General features: G+C 41.5%; 1 protein-coding gene across 1 annotated transcript in view; it reads left to right on the top strand.

Moving 5' to 3' along the window:
- The window catches only part of gbe1b (glucan (1,4-alpha-), branching enzyme 1b), a 61,713-nt gene extending 45,603 nt beyond the window's left edge, over positions 1-16,110 (top strand). Inside the window, exons 14-15 of the mRNA XM_062561656.1 lie at positions 6,957-7,144; positions 14,781-16,110. Coding sequence (XP_062417640.1) covers positions 6,957-7,144; positions 14,781-14,843 — 251 coding nt within the window. The 3' untranslated portion in view covers positions 14,844-16,110. The remainder of the gene's footprint in view (positions 1-6,956; positions 7,145-14,780) is intronic.
- The last annotated feature ends 4,218 nt before the right edge of the window (positions 16,111-20,328 follow it).

The following is a 20,328-nucleotide window of genomic DNA, read 5'->3' on the forward strand; positions in this document are numbered from 1 at the left end:
AACCCGCATTAGTCCATCGCTTAATACTTTGTGTCATGAAGAGAATCATTTTGCAAAAACGGTCCTTATAGTTTTTATGAGACTGTATAAACTTCTCCCCTGTAGTTTTTAGCAAATGTTGCATTCGTTGGACTTTCTTCCGCTGCGGATTTGAGCGCTAACCCTGTCACAGCGGCCGTGATCATGGAAAATGGATCAGGGATCTAAACCGTGTCAGACTTCAGTAAATGGGGTTTGTAAAGAACTGGGATTTTGATCGCACTTCTCTCCGAGGCTAATACGTTAGTGGTGTAATATTGGCCGTCACCGTTGAGAGGAATACGAGTCGGTTGTTTATGATGATGTTATGCTATTACAGAGAAATAAAAGCAGAGCGCAGTGATTCAGAAAGCGCTCTCTTTAGAAGCGTCGGCTGTCTGTCTTCCCAGCGAGCCGCACAGAGGAATTTAATGAGTTCCACAGTTGTGATTACAGCAGGGCTTAATGATCAGGGATGTGAATGGGGACTGGAAGTTGACAGATTTGTATTTATTATTATGGGACATCACTCTCTTCTGAGGCCCACTGAAGCCGCCGCCAACAGTTTACCGCGTGGATACGAAGCTTTTTCAGATATATGCCTTAAATACTAAAACAGCAGGCCCAAACGCAGAGAGACTTTGTTAGTTTTCTCTGGGTGCCCATTGGCTCAAATCGCTGCACATGAGCCATTCATTCTGAAAATGATTATTTTGCCTGACGAGGCTGTTAAACAGCAGTTGGTCCTCAGATTTCTGCATTTGAAATTTGTTTCATTTAAATGGAAAAGATGACGCTTCTGTCTAATATCAGTAAAACGCCTACCTTAAATGCCCTCAAAGAAGAAAAAAAAAGGCAACAACATCATTATCAGCAATGTTTTATGACTTCTCAAATCATTTACGGAATTAAGGGAAAGGATATTAATGGTATGACATTTTTACTGGCTATTAAGGACGATCAATCATTGTTTGAAAATTATTATATGATGTTAAACGGATGGTTACATTATGGTGCCAACAACCAACAGCCTGGGTAGCATGATTGTAACAGCATTTATAAAAAAATCTTTAAAAAAAAATTTCATTTTTTAACTTGGTGATTAACATTTAAGACAAAAAAATGCGCCAAAGCAAAAAAGTTTGTGTGATCGCTAATCTCTTTATAGCAAGCGTTGATTGTAACTGTTTGATGTGCAGTGATAATGCTTTCTGCCCCGTGTTTTTCGGCTCTCCCTTGATGCGAGTCTCGGGCATGCCGCTAATGGCCCTGCTGCACAGTGTCTTAACACCGTTTTTGAGGGTTTATTTTCATTTAGATGGTACCACGTTTTTTTCCCCTCCTGGTGCTTCTTTTGATGTGCGAGGAGCGGCCTCAGACACTTGGTGGGTTTTGAGGAAATGCAAATAAATGTGAGGGCAAAGCTGCGGCTGTCATTATACCGAGATGCAGTAAACACATAAAGGCAAATGTGCTGTGTGCGAGAGAGGTAAATGTGGCGTGTGTACGAGGAGATGCAGATCCTCCGATGGGAATGTGTGCGGAGGATCCAATTAGGAGAGAAGACAGATGAAAGTGCCACTCTGAGCTTGTCTTGTTTACCTCCTCTGCCTCTTAAGAGTCCAAAAGTGTTTTTTCATCACGCTCTGCTGTCATGCACTTAAACTTTCTTCTACCGGTGAGGGTCAGGGATGCCACAGTGGAGCCCCACACCATTGCTGTATCTCAAAATAATGGCAGCGTGCAGCTGACCGCTGAAAATGGATCCAATACAGAGGCTTATTTCAACCCTTCTGCAGGCTTTGCTCTAACGTCGGCGTAAACTCATCCATGTCATGATAACGCCCAGAGCAACTGCGTCGTGTAGAGGGGTGGAGGAGTGAAACAAATCAGAGACTGTTCGTGTCCTGCGCCAAAACTAAAAGGGAATGGAATATTACATTTCTACACCTGACACCTGACTACAGTGTCCCAGTTTGACGCTTAGAGCTACTGACTAAGGGCTGTTTTTTGAACAGTTCCAATGGCAATATGGCAAATTGGATACATCAGAGGCCGTCCTTCTAGAACTAAGAACTAATATAAAATGGCCTTTTTTTGGCTGACTGCCTGCTAGTCTTAATTAATCTCAAGGTGGTTTCTCTATTTACTCTAAGAATGCCGCTAATTGCCAGACTGATTTTTAAAATGCTTCCAGTCCTGCATGATACTTTAGCATTTATTAAACAAAAAAAAATTGCTTTGAATATTAGGATGGAAAATACCTTGATCTGGTTTAGATGTGTTATTGCTGAATAGTTAGTGTTTTTTTTTTTGTTGTTTTGGAATGTAAAACTGAAAGTCTGCAGTCTTAACTTTGAGATAAACAACCCTCCTTAGTACCGGGCCTTCATGGAATTCACGGGGACTCTTTGGCCTCTTTATATTTTTAGACAAGCCTCTCTTTGTCTCCTCATTGTCCACTTTTTTCTCCACAAGAAACTGCAAAATCTACTCAATGTGGGCTTTACGACAAGCACTCAATCCATCGTTTTATTTTGTTTTATTATTTTCTCTCTGTCTCAAAGTGGAGACGTTCTTCATCAGAAACGGATGTATTTGCCATGTATTCTTATGCATGCATGGACGTTATCCTTTGCTCCACATAATGTATGTATAGTATCTTATTACAAAAATAATAACAACACAAAAAAGCAAAGATGTAAGTTTAAACATTTTGTTTTGCCGTACGGTGCTCTGAGATGAAACGGGTTGTCTGAAGGGCTCCAGTGATCTTTCCTGACTGGAGGTATAAGTCTAGGATGGAGGGCAGGCTGCAGTCAATGATTCTCTCTGCGGACCTGAGAGTCCGTAGTAGTTGGGGTTATCATTTCCTGTCTAGTGGCCGATCCGAACCACACAGTGATGGCAGATGCCAGAGAACAGACGGCATGCTGGCGCAGTAGAACAGGACCAGCAGCTCCTGAGGAAGGTTGTACTTCCAGAGCTGGCTCCCTTCCTACTGAAGGAGATGGAGACCTGGAGACGAGACAAAACGCAAAGAAAAAGTAGGCAGGAGCGAAGTACCGAGGCGCCATCTTGCTTGCTATTTATCTGACTGGTTCGAGTATTTCAAATCCGCGTGGGATACAGTCATGAAAGCTGTACCTGTCGGGGCCGATTGGGCTTTGATTTACACTTTGCCAAAAGGCAGTTGAGATGGTGTCAGGTGATCATTCTCCTTCTCCGTCTGAGCCGTTCCTTGAATTCCATTTGGAATAATTCGACTACAGGGGCAGTGGCACTAACAAACTCGAATAAAATGTACACAGATCTGGAATGTATCAGATAAGGTCTCTGCAATTGTGATGCATCGAGATGGATTGCTTGAACAAAGCGCCATTACTTTTCTCTGCGGCTAGATATCATCCGCAAACATCCTCATCAATCCGTAGGCTTAATCTTAAATCCGAATATCGTCGTGTTCAAAAGCTGGAGACAAATGGTACGGCTTTATTTCAGGCAGGAGTTGTACTTCTTCCTGACTTCGGTCTTTTTTTTTTTTTTTAAATGCTTTTGATCATGATAAAACTGTACTCAGAAAAACAGTGGGGAAGTCAATTCTGATGGAGCAAAACATGTGAAGACAGACATTTGCTCTGTTAACATCTACGGAAGACTCTAAAGGGGTAGATGAAGCAGTTTTTTGTGCACATACCATAAGCTGCAGCTCAAACACCCCAAACTCCTGAGTTAATCATTTAATGTAAGACATGAGGCTCATTGCAAAACAACCACATCAGCAAACACAGGAGATTATATTCTTTCCGAATTGCAATAATCAAACGGGTTCTCGTCATACCATCTAATCGTCAGGTTCCATAGTCAAACACACAAAGGAGTCCAGCAGATTCTGATTCGCTCCACATAATCAACACCGCCTCCTAGAAACGGGATCCTTCACCTCAAACCTTTTACTAAAAAGGCATGAAAATTTACCAAAATGTTAGTAAGCCCTTCAATGCTCAGGATTAATAATTGTACCCTCTACACGTTTCCTCTTTTCACAAAATGTGGCTAACCCAGAGCCATTTTAAGGGAAGTTGTGTCATCTTGAATACACATATTTAGTATTTAGTTATGTTGAGATAGAGGTGGACTTGACTGTGCAGCTGGAAGGTTGCTGTTACAACTTGACTAAAGTTATGAGGAAACCCAGAATGTGTCTGACTGATTTATTCCTGATTATACACAAAGTCGTGAAACGTGTCTTCTAATTTATTGCTCTGTTTGGTAATTAACTTGCCGATTTGCTACAAAAATAAGACTATATATTTTAATGTATTTTAATCATCCATTAGTTTGTAGAGTATTAAATACTTTCTTTGTTATGACATATAAGACATCTAGAAGAACAATATTACTTATTGTTAAATATATATAATATATTACTTTTATCCCTGGACGAACACGTTAAAAAGGACCTTCGTTCAGTTTTCTAAAATGCTTGTCAGGGGTTGCTCGACATCTGCCCAATTTTTTTTTTTTTTACGACTAATCGGCACAGCAGCAAAAATGTAACAAAGTTATGCTGAAGGCTGTCAAACACTTCTAGGTGCCGTGCTCTTTATACTAAGTGAGGGTTCTTGTTTAACATCAGTTCATCTTTCAGCAGAAGCCGGGGAGACGTCTGAGGGAGGGGGGGGCAGGACGTGGCGTTTAGAAGGCCAATAAGGGGACGCCACATCCTCCAGATGTGCACACACATTGAGCTCCGCTCTTGTAAACCAACATCAGGTTTCCATTACTTTCATAAAACCAAAGAAACGACGGCCTGATGGAGAAACGAAGTGGGGGCTCGGTCTGCAATCACGGCCAAGGCCACATTGTTTTCAGGTCATCAATGGCTGCCATCTTTTTTCTTTCTGCTCGTTGGGGAAAGTTGATTGTGTTCTTAAACCGTTGATTACAATGCTTTAGAGCTGCCCTTGCAAGCTGTTGTTGCCGCTGTCTGTGGCCGCTAACAAAGGGGTAATTGCTCAAAGCCCCCAACTACCAATTTGTGCTGGTTCTCGCTTCCTTGCAGAGAAGTTTGCCAAGGAACTCTGAATTACTGTAACTATGACTCATTTCCAGAGTGCTGTGTGTCACTGACACGCGCTCTTACAGTGCCCACGCAATCACACATGACTGGAAACGCGCTGCAACCGGTGTGGCTGCAGTGTTGCTTGCCCTCCAAATCACATATTGGAACGTATTTACAGTGTACCAACGTATCCCCTGGACTGCTTGAATTGGTCCGTGTCGTGGCTTCTCATTGTTTGTAAGAAACCTTCTAACCCTCGGGAGAATATTTCAATACTTGTCTGATAGATATATGCAGAGCAGAATGAGTTGGTTCTGTCAATGAAACACCAGAGGGTGGGGGGGCGGGGGGAGAACAATGCACAGAGCAACACTTTCTTGGATCATCACTGTCAAGGCAGACGTGCAGGCAGTAGAGAGGGGGGGGATTGGCCTGGCTCTGGGCACAATGAGGCAGTTTGAGGATCACACTTGAGCTCCACAATATCGGCTATGGGGAGGTCAGGTGATTATTCAGCCATCCAATTAGGGAACTGTTTACATGTGTGCGCCTCTCTCCTGGTGTTCATGGGCATTTACATTATACATGGGCATCAGGGCGTACGTGTAGACTGCCAAGAACTAGAGTAGAACTGCCTGGGGGAGGGGGCATTTTTCTATCGAGGGGATATGTTCATAGATACTTGTCAAAGTGCAATATATTTCATTTTTAAATCAGGCTCTTAAAATTTCTTCCATATTTTCAATGACATTAATAGCAACGTTGTAACTGATTCCCACATCCATCCCTTTTTTTAGTTTTTTGATGGGAACTGTGCAAATGTCAAGCAGTTTAAGAAAGGGAGGAGGGCTTCTTTGTTCCAACAAACTTTGGTTGCTCTTTCCTAACCGTTTAGATTTTACATTAAGTCGGTTTTCTGCATTTACCCTGCTGTCGGGCATAATTCATAATCTAATTGATTTGATCCTGCAGTTCTGGGAAAAGCAGAATGTATGCTCAAGCACTCAGTAGAGCATATGGCATGATTTACAAATTATATTCATGCAATGTCTTTCCATCTTGTTTCCTCCTCAAGAAAATGTACATATTTTGCGTTAAACTTGTTATGGAGGCTCCCATCAGTCAGCTCTTCAGTGTCTGAGCATCCTTCTTCACAAGCACGGAGGACAGAGAGGGGCATTAGTTTGCACCACACTCACTCACTCACCTACTCACCCTCATTTTATATATGTTTGAAGGCTGCTTAATAGTTTTTCATCTATTTAACCATCTCATCGTGCAGCAAAGATCCTCACCACCATCACCCTGTCTTGACATGTTTTATTCATTTGCTGCCTTGAATCACAGTGGATTCAGCAGGCTTTAGTCACTGGGTGCATGGCACATTATTTTCCACATAAAGTATACAGTCTCTTTATAGGAAAATGGCATCGATTTGATTCAGTTTGGTAAATAAGTTTAGACCTAAAATCAACCTTCATTTACATGTTGTGTCACACTTTATTGGGATCCTTTTCCAAATATCCAAAGAAGTTATTTTTCTTAACCTCTAATCCAAGAAGCTGAATTGTACCACCTTGATTCAAATCGTAAAACATGAAAATTCCTACATGAGTGAATCCTTTTTATTTTTTTTATGTGTTTTGATTAAATCATTATTTATGCACTGAAGTAGATACATTGGAAAGATCGACAGGATGGCTGCGCCATGGCTGAATCACTTCATTTCATTTCATGCAACCATCTTTGTCTGTTGGGACTCTGTCACTTTGTAATGTTGCGAAGGGGAGATGGATGCGAGGATTTCAAGGAATATGAACCAGCTGAGCACTTCTAAACACCCGAAAGCACTGGTGATGAAATGCTCTCCTGTGCTTCTTACGTCCCAGATCCTATAATCTAGTTCTCCGCTGCTATTGTGCCTTAACGTCAATCTTTGCCAGATACAAAATCAAGCTGGATTCCGATCAGGATCTGTATGGAGGTCACGGACGCCTGGACCACAACACAGAGTTCTACACGGAGCCGCAGCCCTTCAACGGTCGGCCCAACTCCATGCAGGTAATCTTTTTTTTTTTTTTTTTTTTTGACTCTTCAAAGGTCGTCTTTTGTTGAACGTCAGAGGCTCACCGCTATGGAGTGTACTCCAAACTTAAGTCCCACGCCGTTGTTGACGAGTTCTGTCTCTAGGCCACTTTAATGCTGTATCACCATCCCACTCTGCACACTAATTCTAAACACGGTTCAAGGATGTTGTACATTGGTACCAAAAATGTGACAAGATGAAGTGTACTCAAAGATGTCAGTATGCATACTAAATAATCGTGGAGTGTGTTGTTGATGGACACCATTGTCCCGCTACTCGGTGCACATACGTAATGGAGGAGCTGCTCACGGCTAAAAAATATCAAGAGCAGCTGTGGGTGGTGATGAGACAGCTCCGGAAGTATCTCCGAAAATATAATGTGTGGGGATTCAAACTATGGACCGACGTGTTTTTTTTGTCGCTTTAGTCTGTCCAAATGTTTCTTGCCTGTAGCAGTCGCATGTCATTACCAGAAGTTGCATTCATTTTATTTTCAAACTGCCTGAATGCTCACAGTAAGTTTGTTGCATGCTTCTTATATGAAGGGCATAGCTTTGATGTTGTATACTTTTTTTCAATTCAGATATTTTGACTTGCAAGGTGTCACTAGATGAGTCATAAAATATTTGACCTTAACATAGCAGGAAAGGCACCTGGTGAGGCCAAAGACTTGGATCCTAATACAAGTACATTGAAACATAATACAGCATTCATTTGTATTATTAGTTGCACACATTTATAAGTGTGCATCTGGAGGATTAATTCATATACCAGTCAGATGAATCCTCCCTGAACACCAGAATATCTTTGTTGAGGACTTCCACAATTGTAAACACGAATCATCATGAGATGATAACTATATCCTGACCTGGAGATCCTGATATATCAAATTAATTGTATTGCAGACATAGCTTTAATTTTCGAGGGCGCATATAAGTTACGCGCTGTATAAACTGAGGCTTTACATTCGGTAAAGAAATTCCTAGATGATCAACGTTATTCTATTTCGTCCGCAGCATTAGTGGCGACAGTTTTATAACTGGCCTGCCAGTTTCATGAGTTGGGTGGTGTTGGCTCTACAGCGGTTAGTGTGTTCCTTTATGCAGGAATGATGTGTACACTCAACCTGCTTGTAGCAATTACAATGTATGATGAAATAGCTCTGAGTGTATTAATGTTTTTTTTTCCTTTAATGTTTCTTGATTTACAATTTACAAATTTTCTGTCTTTTTTTCACAATTTAATTAGCTTGAAATGGAGTTTGGCCCGAAAAGATCCTCTCAGTATCTAATGAGGTTGATGTGTGTTGTCACAAAAGAAGGCTGGCTGTTCTGGCAAAAAGCCACCATCTCCCCGGTCCAGGCCTCTCGGCTTAACCACTGCTCTATAATTTAGCATCTGCCTCATTAATACGATTAGCTTTTAATGCAGAATATTGAATCTGATCAAACATGCCTGCATGAGACTCTTGGGCATCCATTGTTTGTGAATATCTTATTGGGCTTATATGCATTTTACTCATGCTGGCAGTTCTCCTGAAGTCGTTGAGTGTTGTGTGAATCTGATGTAAGCAGATCTTTCGGATTCCACCGCAAACAATGTGCATTATGCATGTTAGGACTCACCTTGGTATGTGCATGCTTCTCGGACTCGCACGCCAGTACAAAGGGGAGAATAATATCTTGGAGATTGAACCACTGAGATTGCTTTAGGCTAATTGAATAAAATCGATCCTTGAAATATAGAAAGAAGCACTGATATGCATTTTCAGCAAAGCGCTTAAGGATTTGGCTCATGTTTGCCTCCTTGTTCTTTTTTTCTTGGTGTAGTTTTTGCTCAATCAAAACACTGAAAGGCGATAGTATGTCTATGAATAAGGTCAGGGATGGATTAGTGAGGATCGGCACTTCAGATGTAACTCTGCTGATTGCGTGTTAGATCTTATGTTAATGAATGCAATTAATGCGGGAGGACTGTGATGTCTGTGAAGTGGTCTGCAAAGTCATCATCTCGCGCGCTGAATGTTTTTTTCAGTTTTAGTCCAATAATAAATATCTCCAGGCAGTGCACTTCAGCTGGTACCAGCGATGACATATCACCTGATACGGTGCTTGTTTATCTGAACTCAACTCGACTCCCCTCTGATCAATACGGAAAGTGTTGCAGGTAATGGACTGAGAATTTGCTCCACATGTATATTAAGGGTTGGATGGAGCACTTTAACGAACCAAAGATGCGTTTGGGAAAACTGTCGCTGCCATTTAAAGCATCATTTCAGCATTATTTAACCCTTTTTTCAAAAGCCTCTTACTCCCCTCATGCAGACGGTGATCCTCCATCGTATCCTCTTAGGTTTTGTCAAGCTGGGGACTCAAATTCCACATTCGCCTGAATCCCTTAACTCAAACACCAGTGCCACGTCCACTCTTGGCCAAATTGTGAAGTTCAGTTAACAAGTCATCTTCTAATGTTGCCACCATCGCGCATTAATGTGGAATGAAAGGAAGTGAGAGGACAGAGGCCCGACCGGGGGGGGGCGCCCTCCTGCACACCGTAACTCCTGTTACAGGCTCCCTCGTAGACGTTGCACATGGAGACGGTAGTCTTGCATAAGGATGAGTCTCTTCTTCTCCTCACACCTACCTGGTTATGACGAGAACAACCAGAGATGAGAGCCTCTGCGGGGGGGGGGGGGGGGGCTCCGAAAGGTGCCCGTGTTTTTATTTAACGACTGCTGCTTTCAAAATCTTCCGTTCTGTCTTTTTTCTTAATGCGTCCGACAGCTTCCTCAAACACTGAGCAATAATAAACCGCGCCGCAGCTCCTCAGTCCTCAAGCCGAGGATGCACGTAATTGGATGAAGCCAGCAGAGTCGAGAGCGTACAGGTGGCTCGGCAAGGCTGCGGCGAACATCATAGAACGGTTAAACGCCCCGTGTTTACAAATGTGCTCCCTGTCTGTTGTTGTTGTTGTTGTTGTTTTTTGTGTAATATCGCTTTAGCTCTTTCAGTCGTGATACTCTTCCTCCGTACGTGAAACAAATCAATGAAGAGGAGGAGATCCTGCACCTCCTCAAAAAACGACAAACAAGAACCAAATGGAAGCTGTTAGGGGGGAGGGGGGCGCAGTTCCACAGAGAATGGAGCCCAATGCTCTGTGGGAGCAGGTGAAATAATGTTTCACTGGATATCAAACCAAACGCGTTCTTTGAACGAATAGAGTATCATGCTGCGTCAGGAACATGGTTGAATAAAACTAAATCTATTTTGATTTCCCAGTTTAAAAATCGAACATTCATCATTCATAAGTCTTTACCAATTTTTATATCAGTCCTAACTCAATTGACTCAATAACTAATCTATTGGTGACAAATGATTCACATTTAAAGAGAGGTTTCAGAGTCTGAGCTCACGGGCAGGACTAAAATCCCACTTTTTGTTAACGGCTTAAGGGACAGGTTTTGGCTGCTTGTGGAAAACCGATATCCAGAACGTCCCTGACGTCATATGTTATGTGAACAAGAGTTAGAGAGTTAGACTCTCTATCATGAACAGCAGGCTCACATGTCTCATTAAAGTTGACTTGGTGTGTTACGTTTGTTTGCAGATTCAGATTAAAACTATTTAATTAAAAAGGAAAGGGAAACACAGGACCCTTTTCTAGCTTACTCTTAGTGTTTCAGAATGGGTCTGGGTATTATTTGACCTAAAGCAGCTTGTAAACAAATGTAACTCATCATGTATCAAGTGGAAGTAATGGGAAACAATGTGAAATGGGTCACTTTTTAAGATGAACCTACAGAGTATCATCAGCCAAATATTTGTGTCCCCTCGGCTTTATGGAGATTCATAAAGTTTTTTGTCTTTAGCTCCATTTGGGTTTTTTTAAAGTAGGTTTTTAGTTTAATTTCATTCTTAGTTGTATGAATTTAATAAATCGCTTACCTTGAAGTTGAATGGGGGAAAAAAGCTGAAAGATATGCTCAACTCTCAACGCAAATTAAAAATTTCAGCTTTCATCTGCGGGAAATGACAGCTTGATATAGTCAGCAGGGCATTTTATGAGAATCTCACACTTCAAGGACTACTGCTATTGAATGATTGCAATTTATCTGTTTAGCTACACAAACACTTATTGCATAGTCAGGGACAACGACACGGTTTAACCTCTTCTGCTTCATGTCACATCTACGTTTTTGTTGGATCGTTATAATGTCAGACATAACGCTAGGAAACGCTGAGGAATAATCAGGCGCTTCAGAAGCTTTTGATCAACTTTGCATGCATCAAAGGGGCTTGTCTCGTCTGACAGTTTCACAAAAAGAAATTAAGTGAGGGAGAAAAGGAAAACGAGGGAAACTTTGCAGGCTCTTAGCAAATCATCAAAAGATGTAAATTTCCATCAGAAGCATCTGAGGCCCGTTGTTGAAGTGTGACCTTAAGGAGTAAAACTTTGCCTGCAGATACAAATATGCAGTCCTGCTAGATCTTCTGACACGGACCGTTGTGCTGCACATAGACCCTTCACACAGGTACGGTCATTGTGATCATACATTTAGGGAATGTGAAACCGACCAGGTCACGCTTCCATGGGTTGGGCTGTTTTGTCATTCATCCATTTGGTGTCAGGTAATGAAAGCCCAATTTTAAACCATGGTCGTTATTGGCTCAAGTTATCATTTTTCTATTGTGATCTAGTTGTTCTATTTTACAGGAGCTTAATGTGTGGCAGTTTTTGATGGTGAATGCAATGTTGATCAATGAGTGTGGTGATGCGTGTAAAGTGAGCAATGCATCCTAACATTCTGGAGACTTTAACGACCCAGTTAGTACCCGCAGCCTACATCAGCATACAGAGACGTGGTGGATGATATATTTCTGCGAAGCACTTCATGAATCCTTTATCAGCGAGCTCTAACATTGATCATATTGAGCATCAGCCCAAAGGCTGGACTCTGCTCACAAAGTGAGACGAAAATCCATAATTTCCCACGAGAATATGCGTTGTAAAAAAACAAGTTAAAAACAAACCGCCTTTTCCGACCTCCTATTAATTCAGCACTTGTACTCACATTGGCTTGACTTGAACTTAATCTCGTGTTTTTGCAGCTCAGAATTTAACACTTGGTACAAGTTGCCAGATTTGTAAAGGTTCAGTTAAACAGGAGCTGCTGTTGTACGTGGTCACTGTATGTAGATGCTGTTGTTGGACCTCAAATGTGGTTGTTGGGAGTCTGTCGATGAAGCGAAAGACGCCTACTCCAAATGACTCATCAGAAAGCACAAGAGGCTTTATGGAAATATTCCGACAAATCAAGTCAGATGCTTGAAGACGGGGGTTGCTTGTTGTGTGTTACCTTCTGAAACATGTTGGCAGCAGAATGTGTGCTACACTGATTAAGACTGGGTGACTGGATGTGTGAGCTGAATAACATCACACTGCAAGTTCACCAGGAATGTGAATTCTTACCACTGACGGCTTCTGGTTTCCTTTTTTTTATTGTTTTGTCTTATTCTGGTAATTCTGTGTTTGTTCTGTTTCTTGTCGTATTGTTTCTCTTTGTGGTGGTGGTCTTTTTTGTCATTTTGTGTATATCTGTGGTTCTTTGTCTTTGACCGTTTTTGTGGAGTTTTTGTATTCCTTTACGGAATCTATAAAATATGTATTCTACTGCATTATCCAAGGTGCAGGAAAAAACTAGTTTTAATATTTTATGGAAATAAACAATTGGATTGAGAAAAGAATGCATTCTAAATACATTTTAAGACACAGAATAGTTTGTAAATGTTAAGCTGAAAAATCAAGTCATACAATATGTAGTAAATTGGCTAAAATGTTAAATTAAACAATGTCATTGTTGAAGCTCGTTCAGAATTGTACTGTGTGATCTCATCATTTTCCTTGGCTCCATATTCATGGGTGGTTTTTGTTTTAGCTCAACTCGATATAAGATTTCATAATATTTTATCACTTCAATGTGTCATATTGTGACCATTGAAATCATGAATGTCAATGGGTAACTTGATGCATTCATGTCTTGGAAAGCAACATGTTGATTAGAATTTATTTCCCTAATTGCGTTGCCAACATTTGGAACTATCTGCTGCTCTTTTTTTTTTTTTTTCAAAGATCGATTTTAGAATGCGTCCCTGTTTCTACCTATTTGGCAGAAATGAAAGCTGTTGACATGTCCCCGGGTTTCGGCGGCGTGGTAGCTTTTTGGTCTAAACAGGTGCAATGATTTATTCTGGCTTCCCTCCTCTCTGCGGTGCTTCTGCATGGAGACTCTCCCACTGTGACTGTTTAATTAGTCACCAATGTCTGTGTCAGTGTTTCCGTGCCGAGCTGCTCGACTCCCTCGGTGACAAACTGTTGCCAAAGACACACATCCGCGGCGAGCTCGGATCCACTGAGGGGCGGCTTGAAGAGTTCAACGGGGTGATTGAATTGTTTACAGCTCTCCGCTCTTTTTCAGTTTTCTGTTGGGAAATATAGCATCATTTATGTCTGCTTGGCTTTTCCTTTGGCATGAATCCGAAATGACTAATGGTACACAGTGTCTCCTTGCCTCCAAACAACACTGAATATCAAAAGGATTGATCAAAGACTTTATCAGCTACACCTCTCCGAAATAACACCCTTACCAAGATTTATTTATATATATATTTATATTATATATTATACGCACACACATACATAGTAAAATAATCTTAGTATGGGCGTTATTTTGGAGAGGTGTAGCTAATAAAGTGTATATATGGAATCTGACATTTCCAGGCTCTTTTTCTTCTCTTATTTATTTCATGGTGTGCTTAGTTTTTGCTGACATTTTGTTTCTTTAGTCCACCCGAAACCCGGGAGATGCTCATAGCTCAGTTTGTGGCCACTGGCAGATTGTATCTTCACAGGACCTCTAGTTTACAGTTGATGCTCAGCCAACGTGTAGAGATGATAAAACACAACGTAATTGCATTGATTAGAGAGTTCAGAATTTGAAAAATAATGATTATTTTCCCCGCGCTAGATGGCAAGATTGCTCATTTGGGGATTGTTGACTTGAAAGCACGAGCTTTGAACGTGATGAAATGTTAATGCATTTAGGACAGATTAAGGGCCCTTTGCAAAGCCAACTACGCCATGATGCACAGTCTCCACATTTCAAAGCTTGAAACAGAACCCGCTCGAACACAACTTTAAGCTACCGACCCGCTGACTCCAGTGCCCCCCAGAGGTGTTGATGTAGCTGCAACTTTGTCCCACTTTGATTATACTTTTTCTGACCATGGTAAAACAAACACCGCCGTGGTGTTTCTGCTACCGGGAGTTATTTTTCTGCTCACATCTGAATACCTCTCTGAATAAAAGCCCCCCATCTCCTTCTTCAGTTTCCCGCCTTTTCCCTCTGCTTTCATTTTGGGCCGTCATCTCGACCTTGATTGTGAGAAGCAATCACGCCTGGTTATCAAGGCACCGCCATCTGACTTCTAAAGAAGGATAAACGTGGAGTTTCAGTTACAAAATTGGTGATCTTGTTGACATCATTAATCTCCAATTGTCAACTCACTTTTCTCCCTACTTGCTTCCCTCCTTTTGTCTCTCTTTCTCTCTCAGGTCTACATCCCCTGCAGAACGGCTATTGTCCTGGCCAACGAGGAGAGAGATTACTGTTATTAGAGGATGATTGTCTCCACAGAGTCCAGCATCGAGAATGGATTCCAACCTCAAACTGAGTGTTAACAATCACCTTCATCTTAAAGCGCCAACCTTGCGCACCACTCAAACCAGTCTTTTTCTAAATGGGGGGGGGGGGGGCGCGCGCAATTGTGAGCTTTTGTGATTTTTAAACTCCATCTGCAACCGTAGATGCTGTGTAACCCCATTAAGTACAGATCGGTCCGTTTGGGAGGCGTCCAACCTAACCAGCAGCTAGATGCTAGAACATAAAACCCTGCCGAGTCCTTCCACCAGTAGCCAGCAGCCATTTAAAGGCTCTGATGAATTTGGCGTGCCATCTGAAACACACGACCGGCGACTGAGACCGAGGCAACGGATTCATCAAGCATTCCAACATGATAAAAGCTCCGAGGAAATGAAAACATTTCAGAGTGTAATGCATGTTGATAAACCGTTAACTTTAATTATTTTCTAATTAAATGACAGTGTCAAAGACGCAAGGAGATTAACAGTATCATAATTTACATTGAGGTCCATCCTGGTATTTAATCACTGGTGATCAGTCTTTCATAATTTGCATTTTGGGACTGTGTACGTATAAAAATACTGCAATTTGCACAAAGTAATAAGCTGCTTTGAATTATTATACTTTTAATCAACAGTTGTGTTGTAATGTTTGAATTAAGGCAGCTATTGGGAGCTGTTATGCGGTTATTTATGGCCCTGTTATTTAGCCAGTCATTTGCAGCTAAAGCAAAGTGATAAAATCATCTAATTGGGGTTGTTCGTGCTGTGTTGCATAATGCAAAAGTTACGTTGTGTTTTTTTTTTGTTTTCCACTTAACTCAAAGTAAATCGTGGTTTTCTTCAATAGTAGATCCCATAAGAGTAGTTTGTCATGTGTTCCCCTAAATTCCTCTTAGTGTGCTGAAATAAGTTGGTACTGATTACAAACACATCATTTTTGTGGGTTTTACGAGTGTGACTCACACACCAGACTAGAATTAGAAGAATTGATTAGAAGCCGAAGCGCTCCTTTGGGATGCGGAAGGAAACAGACGAAGCCTAAATTCACGCAGGATGACGAGTGCCTCTCCCGATTAGCTCAGACTTTTGTCTCATCCTGATGATTGAACAGCAGCTACACTTGTTCCCGTACTGCCAATAGCTGATGTGTATGGAGATAATCGATGAACTAAAACGGATGATAGGTGATTGTTTTTGTGACGGCTGAACTCAATGTGTCATTAAATTGGTCTCTCATTACCAGACGATTCATCTTTTGAGATTTGGTTTTGCAAACTGTGATAATTGATCTGTCTTCAGCCTTTGCGTTGTCATGTTTGTTTGTTTTTCCCTAAAAGTCTCCTTTTGCCATCTGAATGGAGGTGTTCTTGGACAACTTTCAGCATTTGCTGCACGTTTTATCAAAGCAATCCTGGTGTAAGTGAAATAGGAGGTGATTCCTGCGCATCCCAGATAAAAGCTAATGCTTTGATTCACTGCCAACGATACTGTTATTCTGTGATCCACACCTACTGCATTAACACAGATTCTCAGCCGTTTAAGCTGTGCATTGTAGCATATGGCAGGTTTTGATCTGCCTCCACTGCAGCTGAATAAAACTAATTTATATTCAAGACCGTCTTCTGTTTAGCCAAAAGTATCATGAACATATCATTTCTTTTTGTGTTGCACTCGGCGCTGCCTTTTTCCCCCCCCTCAAAGCACGGAGTGGATGACTGCATACATTTCACGCAACAAGGTGGTGATTGATGTGGAGTGTTTAATCATCCCCCAACTGACCCAATGCCGTTGTCATTTTACCACCGCCAACATCAATTGTCTGCATTTGTTCTTATAAGTAAAATTGATGTTTGATGCACCCTAACTTTTTATGCATATTTCATTATTACTAATGGTAATAATTTAGTGCCTGTCGGACCACAAGAAATATGTGAATGAACTAGATATGCAATCTGACTGCTGATTCTGTCCCATCGCTCACTTTGGTGCTTATGTGAGTAGGAGAGTACTGGAGCAGACTTTAATAAGGAAAGCGTTCGGGGAACAAGCAACTTTGACAAAAGTTGGACTCTACTTTGCACTCTGCACCTATAGAACATGGTTTGAGTTTCCATTTGGTGACCGGGGAAGCTGTGAAATGTTGTTACAGGACTATTCATGGCAATTCCTTCAGCCTGACGCAAGGGGGATGAAAGACTACTCATCAGACCATAGCAGTAATATTTACATTTCCTAGGCACTTTGTACGGCTTTGTCCTCTTGTCTCCTTTAATAGCAGGTGCACTATGAAAAGAATAATGCTGTGGTATTTTTGAGGGTTTTTTTTCTTACATTTTTCATCTTGGTTCTTTTTCTAGTTAAAACTCAGGAGATTAGGAGTTCCTGCCGACTGACTTGGTGCTTGGAAGCTGCAGCTCATGTCTCAAGCAACTTTTCAGTCTCTTTGCTGTCAACTGGGCTAAGGCCTAAAATATACACAAATCTCCACCCCTTTAGAAAGCCATGGGTCTCAGTAACTTTATGAGTATGTGTGCGCTACCGCAGATGGCTTGTACAATGCAATGCTTTTAAATCCAATTACCATGCAAATCTCATCACAGTAGACCAAATGACAAACCGCCCCCTTGCATATCGAACTCTGCCACACATTGTGTCCCGTACTTGAGTTAAATCCACAACGTTCTGAAATGGTTGCAAGATGTTAGATCTTGACTGCTCTGAGATATCCAGCACACGTATGATGCACTGTAGCCTCCTTAAAAATATAAGTAACCCTTAAAGCGCAGCGTGTATTCAGTGTTTGTCTTTTTCTATTTCTTATGGGCTCACAAGCCTAGAGATGCAGTGGAAACGGGGGGAGGGAGGAGGGGATTTTGGAGAATGCATTCTTTTCAAAGTCAGAATTGGGGGCTCTGACATGCACAAAGAAAAGTGTTTACATAGTTCAACGCAGGTGACTGCACAAGTCGGGTAAGGATCTAACCGAGCAGGCTCATGCGTCTTAAATACAAAATGCCTGCAATCATTTCATATTTTGTCACCTGAGCTTCCCTGGTAAATGCTGGCCTATTTCTAGAAGAAGACTGAATCAATTAGAAATGTGACGTTAAAGGTTCTCAATGTGACAATCTGATTGTTAATATAGCGGCATGCAAGTAAATCCCAGACAGCGGTGCTGTCGTGGAAGCAAAGCGCTGTTGCGATTGTTTGCACTGTTAGTGCTGTTGGCACTGCTAGCCTCCAGCCGCCAGCTTGTCCAACTCCAGGTTTTAAGAGCGTCCAGTCTGGAGGTAAATAAGGAATTTTCCAATTTAGCAGGTTTGATAAATGAACCGTTGGGTCACAACCACGGGGCTCTTTAGTGTTACTGTTAAAGTTTTTCATAAAGCAATATAATTTTAAAGGCAAATGTGATTAAATACTCGAATGAAAAAGGCCCTACACTGGAGGTTGTCTCTTTCAGAATCATTGCTCGGTGCGCAAACAGCAGATAAAACAAAATACCCTTTTAAAAATGTAATTTTAATCTAGTCAGATCATTTCGGTCGGGTGAGGATAAATATTAAAAAGACTTACTTCAAGCCTTGCCGTCTATTAATCAATACATTATAAATGTTCAGAGCGGTTGTCAAATTAGCAAATTCAAAGCTACATTGGAGAATGCCGTAACAAGGGTTCCACTAAATATGACATTGTATAAATGAAAAAATATCAATGTCGTTATGTTCCCTATAACGTTCAGATTAAACATAAACATACTCCTTTTTCTCTTGTGAATATGTGGAACAGTAGAGAGAGGATTATCTTCATTGTTGACTGAAGAGAGGTAGCCTGTGGTTTTTCAGGAACGATTGCCCCTGCTGGTCTGAATGCCCGCAGGGGCACACAGTATGGTATTCCTGATGCCGTTTGAAAAGCTTGATGTATTTTTCTAAAATTGTGAAACACTATTTTCCTTAACTTGAGTCCATGTATAATCAAAGGCTTCCTTTCTTTGGATAGTTTGTGAGACGGTCAGATGGGAGGAGGGTTAGCCCTAAACTTTTTTCAAACACGTATTACAACCCAAAGGATACAAGATGTTTGTTTTCAAGATGTGGATGTTTGGGTCGACACGTTTTGTTTAAAAGAGAATCAAATAAAAGCAGGAGGATTCTGCTCTGAAGGTATTTGCACATCCACACCTAGATTCAGATCAGAAGGTATATGATATATCTCCTTTGCTCATGTTTGATCAAGCATGAATAATCCATTCTAAACGTGGATGACTGGAAACGTTTCGGAAAAGTTAACAATTCAGACAATCAGAGTGTAAAGAAATCTTCAATGCTTAAAAAAAAAAAAAAAAAAGACCGAAAGATGAGTTTAGACTAGAAAGACCAAAATATTTGTATTGTTGTGAAGGTCACTAGTGCCTTACTGGAGCCCTCTGGCATCAAGGAGACGAGTCTGCTGATGTTCTTTTTGCCAGTAACACTTTTTCATCCTTATGCAACACTGGCGTGGCATTGGTTCCAATGGGGATCTTTGGGTCCCAAAGTGCCTTTTTGTTTCCTATTGTGCGAGGTAATTAAATGCGTTCTCCCGGCATCTCGTGTCTATTCCGTCCTCGTTAAGCAGCTTGAATGAAAAACATCTACTCGAGTTCCTGAGAACCAGAGTTGGGAAGAAACTGCATCAGGGCCTTGAAATAAGTTCATGGAGTGGATCACCCACAAATATGCTCTTAAAGGAGCAAAATGCAGCAATTCCTGGTGAAGGGGAAGCGTGCAAGTACCGCTCATCAAGTGCTTCCCTCTCCCAGTGCCGTTGGTGAAAGTGACTCTGAGGTCTGACCACCATAAATCTAGAAATGTCAGATAAAGCAGCATCTTACAGCACTTCTCCCACCAATTTCGTCTTGGTAAGCTTTGATGCATGTAGTAGTTATTGTCAAAGCAAAGAAGGGAATCATGAAGTCGCCAATATCCAACTGATCTCAACAAGCTCTGCAGCTACTTGCAGCAAGGGAGAAAATCGGATGTGGTGGGAGGGGGGAAATTTCTCCCTGCAGTTCTGAACGGAGCTTGGTCATGTGTGGCCTCCTTTTTTACAGTCAGAAAGGATCCCCTTGCATCAATAATCCCAAGTCCTGGTATTGACGTTGGGTCTATATAACAAGAGTGGGTTTGTAATAAGAGGATCATGGTACTCGCTCCACAGACACAGCCGGACACGGATGGAAACTCAGAGAGTGCCGCGGAACAGCTGTGTTTCCCAACTGAGACTTTTTGCCACTTCACAAGCCATGTCCAAAATATATCCCTATGCATACAGGTAGGGTAAGTGGAATACGTGTTTTATAGCACAGTCTTTAGACGAGGCCACAAAGGGCTAAACCGGAGAGGTATTTAAAAGAAGAAAACTTTAACACATGTGAACATACCAGAGCCACTAACATAGAAAAGTGATACAAGAT

The sequence above is a fragment of the Pungitius pungitius genome, chromosome 3 (assembly GCF_949316345.1).
Source record: "Pungitius pungitius chromosome 3, fPunPun2.1, whole genome shotgun sequence".
Taxonomy (NCBI): Eukaryota; Metazoa; Chordata; class Actinopteri; order Perciformes; family Gasterosteidae; genus Pungitius; species Pungitius pungitius.